The sequence below is a fragment of the Ictalurus punctatus genome, chromosome 5, assembly GCF_001660625.3.
Source record: "Ictalurus punctatus breed USDA103 chromosome 5, Coco_2.0, whole genome shotgun sequence".
Taxonomy (NCBI): Eukaryota; Metazoa; Chordata; class Actinopteri; order Siluriformes; family Ictaluridae; genus Ictalurus; species Ictalurus punctatus.
The window spans coordinates 34,930,550-34,939,424 of NC_030420.2; the positions used below are offsets into that span (position 1 = coordinate 34,930,550).

General features: G+C 43.2%; 1 protein-coding gene across 2 annotated transcripts in view; it reads left to right on the top strand.

The window, feature by feature from the left end:
- Positions 1–8,875, top strand: part of sap30bp (SAP30 binding protein) — a 19,132-nt gene extending 10,257 nt beyond the window's left edge. For both annotated transcript variants that reach the window (XM_017467512.3, XM_017467514.3), the window contains exons 7-12: positions 5,006–5,097; positions 5,225–5,285; positions 5,751–5,802; positions 6,332–6,390; positions 7,785–7,869; positions 8,179–8,875. In XM_017467512.3, the coding sequence (XP_017323001.1) occupies positions 5,006–5,097; positions 5,225–5,285; positions 5,751–5,802; positions 6,332–6,390; positions 7,785–7,869; positions 8,179–8,357 (528 nt within the window). In that variant the 3' untranslated portion in view covers positions 8,358–8,875. The remainder of the gene's footprint in view (positions 1–5,005; positions 5,098–5,224; positions 5,286–5,750; positions 5,803–6,331; positions 6,391–7,784; positions 7,870–8,178) is intronic.

Consider the following 8,875-nt stretch of genomic DNA (forward strand, 5'->3'; position numbering starts at 1 on the left):
TGTCAGCTGTTCGGACGTCTAGGGGAAGTTCATTCCACCACCGAGTGCCAGAACAGGGAAGAGTCTTGATGCAGGTATTCCTTGTACCCTGAGAGATGGTGGGACCAGTCGTGCGCGGCTAGCGGTTCGGAGGGGTGTGGGGCAGTGCAGGGTGTGATAAGTGATCTGAGGTAAGTGGGTGCTGGTCCATTTTTGGCTTTGTAGGCAAGTGTCAAAGTTTTAAATCTAATGCAGGCAGCTACAGGAAGCCAGTGGAGGGAGCGTAGCAGTGGGGTGGTGTGGGAGATGTTAGGAAGGTTGAAAACCATTCGAGCATCTGCATTCTGGATCAGTTGCAGAGGTGGAATTGTTCTCAGAGGAAGACCTGCCTTGAGCACCTGAGTGGCCTATGTGGCTAGAAACGGACAAATCTGATGTTGTAAAGGAAAATCGACACCAGCGTGTCAGATTAGCAAAGTGAGAAGAAAAGGACATTTGATTGTCTGTGGTTACCCCAAGGTTGCGTGCAGTAACCGAAGGTGCGATCAGAGAGTTGTCCAGGGAGATCACAAGATCCTGACACGGTGATGAATCACCTGGGATAAACAGCAGTTCAGACCCGGGTGATGAATCACCTGGGATGAACAGCAGTTCACTTTTGCTGGGATTAAGTTTCAGCTGATGAGCTGCCATCCATGATGAGATGTCTGCCAGACTTGCTGAGATCTGAGCAGAAACAAGAGGGTCTGATGGAGGGATGGAGAGGATGAGTTGAGTGTCATCCACATAGCAGTGGTATAAGAACCCATGTGAGCATATGACCTCACCAAGAGATCGAGTATAGAGTGAGAACAGAAGAGGACCAAGTACTGAGGCTTGTGGGACACCAGTGGAGAGTGTGTGGGGAGCATATGTGGATCCCCTCCACATCACCTGATATGACTGACGTGCCAGGTAGGAAGCAAACCACTGCCATGCTACAGCATGAATTCCGAGACTCTTGAGGGTGGACAAGAGTGTCTTGTGGTTGACTGTCAAACGCTGCTGAAAGGTTGAGAAGGATGAGGACTGATGACAGTTTGGCTGATCTAGCAGCATGTAGCTTCTCACTGACTGCCAAAAGGGCAGTTTCTGTTGAATGTACCTCTTTGAAGCCGGACTGGTTAGGATCTAAGACGTTGTTCTGTGAGAGGTAGAGAAACAGTTGATTGTAGACCATGTGTTCATGGATTTTAGATAGAAAGGCGAGAAGTGATGCGTGTCGGTAGTTGCCGATGTCTGAGGGATCCAGAGTGGGTTTCTTCAGGGTGGGAATAACCCTTGCTCTCATGAATGTAGTTGGTACAGATGATATGGAGCCATTGATGATGGTCATGATGAAGGGGAGGAGGTCTTGTGAGATGGTCTGGAGCATTGTGGAAGGGATTGGATCCAATGGGCAGGTGGTAGGATTGCAGGACAAGATGACCTGCAGGAACTCTATTGTTGCTAGATTAGAAGAATGTGTCAATGAAGGAGAATCCACAGTGGGTAGTGTAGGGGTAGAAGTGACGGTCTGACAGATTTGATCAAACTTCTCATCATAAAAGGTGGAAAAGTCTTCAGCAGTCAGGGAGGACAGAGCAAGAGGAGCTGGTGGGTTGAGTAGTGAAGAAAAGATGTTGTGGAGCTTGTGATGGTCTTGTGCAGATGTTTCCAGCTTTTCCTTGTAGAAGACAGTCTTAGCAGAAGTCAATTCAGATGAGAATTTGGACAGGAGAGCACGGTAAGAGGCAAGATCTGAGTCAAGTTGTGATTTCTTCCACTTTCTCTCTGCTGTTCTAAGTTCTCTCTGATTGCTGCGTAACACATCAGACAGTCAGGGAATTGGGTTAGGAATCTTCCTAGGTTTAGAGGATAGTGGGCAGAGGAGGTCCATGGACGAGGAAACTGAGGAGAGGAAAGTGTCTGTGGCTAACTGCAATGGTAGGGAGGAAGAGGAGTCAGGGTCTGGAATCGATGATTGGGTGCAGGAAGCTATGGAGGAAAGAGAGACTGAATGGAGGTTTTGACGGGTAGGAGAGAAGTATAGTTAGCTGGTTTTATGCAGGATGGGGAGGGTGAGGGTGAAAGATACCAAGTGATGATCGGAGGTGTGGAGTGGGGTAGCATTGATTTTCTGTTGCTGGAGAGGGGTGACTGGTCCAGGACCAGGTCCCGGACCCTTGTGTGTGGATGGGTAGTTGTTGAATATCAAGGAGAAGGAATGCAGAAGAGGGAGAAGGCAGGAGGACTCGAGCTTGTCAGTGGGGAGGTTGAAGTCTCCAAGGACTGTAAGAGGGGTGCTGTCGGTAGGAAAAAGTCTGAGGAGCATGTCCATTTCTTCAAGAAAGTCTCCTAGGAGACCAGGAGGTCGGTAGATGACGATGATGAGAAGGTTAATCAGGGAGGTAACTGTAACTGCATGGAATTCTAAGGATGAGATGTTGAGGTGAGATGGGGAGAGAGGTGTGAAGCACCATCTCTGAGACAACAGCAGATCTGTACCACCACTCCTGCCACTTTCTCATGGAGTGTGAAAGAATGCAGAAGTGGAGAACAGAGCAGCCGGGGTAGCCGAGTTCTCTGGAGATATTCAGGTCTCGGTTAGTGCCGGAAAGTCAAGAGAGTAATGGGAAGCTAAAGCTGAGATAAAATCAGCTTTCTTTACAGCAGACTGGCAGTAAGCCCTTCTGTACAGATTAGCATAGACTAACAAACACTTCCAAGCAACACTACAGAATCTGCAATACTATACAATACAGCAAGAATCCAGATCCAACTGAGTCAGGTGGATAGTACACAAAAGTCAGAATCCTACCTTACCGGTAGAGAATAAGTTCAAGAAAGAAGAACTTAAAGCACACTCTCCCTCGCCCACGCCCCCCTCGCCCATATCCCTTCGTCCACGTCCCCCTTGCCTCCCCTTGCCCTCGTCCCCTTCGTCCACGTCCCCCTTGCCCAAGTTCCCTTGACTACTTCCCCCTTCGCCCACGTCCCCCTCCACCATCTTACAAAGCCTTTCATTTCTGTTACAGCTGGAGGGAGGAGCATTACACACCTTACCCACAATGCAATGCACACTCACTGATTCACCTGTTTAATCATGAACACCAAAATCCTTCATGTCTCTATCATACACTCCATCATATTCATCGTGTGTGTGCGTGTGTAAGTGAGCGAGTGTGTGTTGAGGACACTACAGAATTGTGAGACAGTTTAAACAGTGCGGTGAGACAGACCTACACACACATACCTCTCATCGTTATACACCTTTGCTACATGATTGTAACCACAGAGTGCCATCTAATCACTCCTCTGGGGAAATGATGCTGCATTTGACTAAAACAATTAATGATTAATGTTGGGGAAAAAATGTGTTTCAGAATGTTTGATCTCGGAATTTCTCTCTTTTTCAATTATTTATCTTTTTATCTTTCTCCTTTCACCTTTTGATTTCTTCTTCCCCGTCTGTTTCTCTTCCTTGCATACATTCCTCTTTCTGTCTTTCTTTATTTCTACCTCTTTTCCTTTATCTGTTAGTCTCTCTCATTTTGTAATTCTTCTTCTTTCTGCTCTGTTACATACTGTACATTCCCTCTATCTCTGCTGGAGTTGTCTGGACAGGTGTGTGTCAGGGTGTGGGTGTGTGTGTGTGTGTGAGGGCGTGGTTCTTGTGTTGAGACACACTCAGGTCTTATCTTCTCCATGACGAATTTCCTGCGCCTGCAGCTACACACTCCTCTCTGCGCAGACTTGACCGTTAAGATGTTCCTCTTTATCCTGCACTCAGACTGAATTACACACACACACACACACACACACACACACACACACAGGCAGGTGTCACAGGGTTCAAGTGAGTGTGATTTCACATTGCTGTAAGCAAACAGGAAGTGACTGAGTGAACAAACATGGCACTTCTCCAGGTGTTTTTTTGCTCCATGGTTGTTAAAAATGTTGGTCTGCTTCTACACTGGCACCGAGGTGTGATTCAGGAGAGCACAGGACGCTACTAGACAAACCATTCCAGCTCTGTTCCACTTCATTTCCTCACTGTTATTTATTCATATTTATTATACTGAGGTACTGAAGATTAGATCTGGTGATGTTTAACTTTTCACAAAACCGCCACCAGGACTCACCCTAGGAACCGGGTTAGAAGGGCCGTAATCAGGGAGGTGACCAAGAACCCAGTGTCCACTCTAACAGAACTTCAGAAGTCCTCCTCAGGGAAGTGAGAACCTGCTGGAAGGTCTTAGAAATACTCCATCAGCCAGGGCTTTATGCTAGAGCAGCTTGATGAGTAAGGCATTTAGGAGATTTGTAAAGGATCTGATTCTCTGGTCTGAAGTCCAAGCACTATGTCTGGCAAAAGCAAGGTTCTGCTCATCCACTGGTTAATACCATGTCCGTGGTGAAGCATGGTGGTGGCAGCATCATGCTATGGGGTACTGTTCAGAAGCAGGGATGAGGAGACTGGTCAGAATTAAGGGAAGGATGAATGAAGCCAATTATGGAGAGATCCTTGAAGAAAACCTGCTCCAGAGTTTTCCAGAGATACGACAGGGGTGAAGGTTCACTTGTTCACCATGACGATGACCTGAAGCACACAGCCATGACAACACTGCAGTGGCTTCACGACGAGTCTCTTAATGATCTCAAGTGGCCCAGCCAAAGACCAGACGTGAACCCCACAGAACATCTGTGGAGAGAGCTGAAGATGGAGGTTCACATACGACCGGATGGAGCTGGAGAGGATCTTCCAGGAAGAATAGGAGAAACTGCAGAAAGGCAGGAGTGTAAAGCTTGTAGAGACCTGCCCAAGAAGACTGGAAGCTGGAACTGCTGCTGAAGAAGTTTCCTCAAAGTTCTGAATAACAGCTCTGAACTCTTCTCAATGAGAGAACTGTTTCTGATTTTTTAATAAGTTCGCTTAAAAAATTCACTTTCTCATTACTAAAACAGTTGTGTGTGTGTGTGTGTGTGTGTGTGTGTGTGAGATCAGGAGAAGATTTATAAACTGTATGAGAGGAAGCAGCACGGAGACTTCGACACCAACAGCCACATCCAGAAGAAGAAAGAGTTCCGTAACCCCAGGTACATCAATAACACACACACACCAACACACACTCTGACAGACACTGTAACACACCCAGGTGTACAACACATTTATTACTTGAGCTGATGCAGTGTGTGTGTGTGTGTGTGTGTGTGTGTTCCACAGTATTTATGAGAAACTGATCCAGTACTGTAGTATTGATGAACTGGGGACGAATTACCCAAAGGTGAGTGTGAAGTTGTGCTGAGGAGGAAAAACCCACAGCTCACTTTATATCAATATAAAGAACAGAAACAGACACATTCTCTGCGTTTTGTAGCGACAAACGTCCAGGACACGCCCCAGACACCCACCAAATACCCCAGACGTCCTAAACACGCCAGACACCACTACACTGCTCACACAGTTAGCCACTACACCACTACACAACACACACAATGAGGTGAAGGTACTGAAAGCTGAAGGGTAAACTTATTTTGTGACCCATAACCACTCTGTTTATTAAATCTCAGATTTTCTGTTTTTGCATTTTTACTTTGACATTAGAACAATAATTCATGATCTGATGAATATTTATGGGAATATATCTCACGCTCCCCCCTGAGTTACACCCTGTTTATTTTAAATATATCTGGTTACAGGAAATGATCTTTTTATTTTTCTGTGTAAAGTTTGTGTTTGTGTTCCTCAGGACATGTTCGATCCTCACGGCTGGTCTGAAGACTCCTATTATGAATCATTAGGTGACCTTCTGTGTTCCTTCAATTACATCCATTCAGTTTAATTTATAATGAATTCTTTACTTACCTTCAGTGCCTGAGAGTATTATTATTATTATTATTATTATTATTATTATTATTATCATTATTATTATTATCATTATCATTATTGTTATTATTATTATTATCATTATTATTATCATTATTATTATTATTATTATCATTATTATTATTATTATTATTATTATTATTATTATCATTATTATTATTATTATTATCATTATTATTATTATTATTATTATTATTATTATTATTATTATCATTATTATTATTATTATCATTATCATTATTATTATTATTATTATTATTATTATTATTATCATTATTATTATTATTATTATTATTATTATCATTATTATTATCATTATTATTATTATTATTATTATTATTATTATTATTATTATTATCATTATTATTATTATCATTATCATTATCATTATTATTATTATTATTATTATTATTATCATTATTATTATTATTATTATTTCTGCAGCCAAAGCTCAGAAAATCGAGATGGAGAAACTGGAGAAAGCCAAAAAGGAGCGGACAAAGGTGACGTCCCTGAGACACAACTCTACACACTCTTACACAACACTACACACTCTTACACAACACTACACACTCTTACACAACTCTACACACTCTTACACAACTCTACACACTCTTACACAACTCTACACACTCTTACACAACTCTTACACAACTCTACACACTCTTACACAACACTACACACTCTTACACAACTCTTACACACTCTTACACAACTCTTACACAACTCTACACACTCTTACACAACACTACACACTCTTACACAACACTACACACTCTTACACAACTCTACACACTCTTACACAACACTACACACTCTTACACAACTCTTACACAACACTACACACTCTTACACAACTCTACACACTCTTACACACTCTTACACAACACTACACACTCTTACACAACTCTACACACTCTTACACAACACTACACACTCTTACACACTCTTACACAACTCTACACACTCTTACACAACACTACACACTCTTACACAACTCTTACACAACACTACACACTCTTACACACTCTTACACAACTCTACACACTCTTACACAACACTACACACTCTTACACACTCTTACACAACTCTACACACTCTTACACAACACTACACACTCTTACACAACTCTTACACAACACTGCACACTGTTACACAACACTACACACTCTTACACACTCTTACACAACTCTACACACTCTTACACAACTCTACACACTCTTACACAACTCTACACACTCCTACACATTCTTACACAACACTACACACTCTTACACAACTCTACACACTCCTACACATTCTTACACAACACTACACACTCCTACACACTCTTACACAACACTACACACTGTTATACAACACTACACACTCCTACACACTCTTACACAAAACTACACACTTCTACACACTCTTACACAACACTACACACTCTTACACAACACTACACACTCTTACACAACACTACACACTCCTACACACTCTTACACAACTCTACACACTCTTACACAACACTACACACTCTTACACAACACTACACACTCTTACACAAAACTACACACTCCTACACACTCTTACACAACACTACACACTCTTGCACAACACTACACACTCTTACACAACACTACACACTCTTACACAAAACTACACACTCCTACACACTCGTACACAACTCTACACACTCTTACACAACTCTACACACTCTTACACAACACTACACACTCTTACACAACACTACACACTCTTACACACCACTGGGCACTCTTACACTACACACTCTTACACGACACTACACACTCCTACACTTTCAGCACAGTTTCACTGATGTTGTGAATAAAAGAAATTGTGTAACTGTGTTATTGTTGTTTGTGTTCTTGTTGTTTGTGTTTATTTGTGTTAGATCGAGTTTGTAACCGGAACAAAAAAAGGCACAAGTTCAAACGCCGCTGCTGTGACCAGCAACACCAGCAACACCAGCTCCACAGGTACGATCATGCTGTGTGTAACTGTTTATACACACACACTCACACACACACACACACACAAACACACACAGACAGCACTGAAGTTACATTTTAACCCGGTACTGATTCGGGGGCGGAGCTATGTATAATGGGCTCGAGTTTTGAGCCAGTCACGTCAGATATGATCAGTAAAATTAGTGATGGACAGATCTGGGTTATTAGGCTGTGACTGCATCTGTTTATTCATTCATCTGTTTATTTATCTGTGTGTGTGTGTGTGTGTGTGTGTGTGTGTGTGTGTGTGTGTGTGTGTGTGTGTGCATGTATAAGACTCTCAGAAGAGGAAGAGTAAGTGGGACTCGGCGGTTCCGGTCACTCTCTCCCAGCCGACTCTGATCACCACCACGGCCACGCTGCCCGGAGTCGTCTCCGTCACCACCACCGCCAGCGGCACCAAGACCACCGTCATCTCCGCCGTGGGCACCATCCTGAAAAAAGCCAAGCAGTGACCTCACACACCTGAGCCAGCTGACGCCCACTGACAGGAAGTGATGTCACGCTCCCAAATACCTGGACTGCTTACCATTGGCTGAGAAAATTGCAGAAGTGGACCGAGCCTCAGCATGTGACTCCTCAGTACCGGACTAAATTATCCAAATGAATGAGCTCTCACCGCTCGCTAATCCTGTTAGCATCACCCTGAGGTTTTATTCTTTATTTACCTCTCGTTCTCATCTCCACGTTTTCCTCTGATCTGTAAATCGTTCACAGCTCAGGAGTTTTAGTGGAAATACGTTTGGGATCTTATTTTTCATTTTTATCTGTTTTTAATTTTGCATGATAAACATTTTCACAGCTGGTCTTGTAGCCATCTTCATCTTCACCTGAGTTTCCTTCTCTCTGACGCACACCGAGCTGGATGTGTGTTCATTTTTTATTTTCCGGACGATGGTGTGTTCATGAGACGAAGCGACTCGTTGATTTATTCCAGATGATGATCAAAATAAACATTTTGTATTGTTGTGTA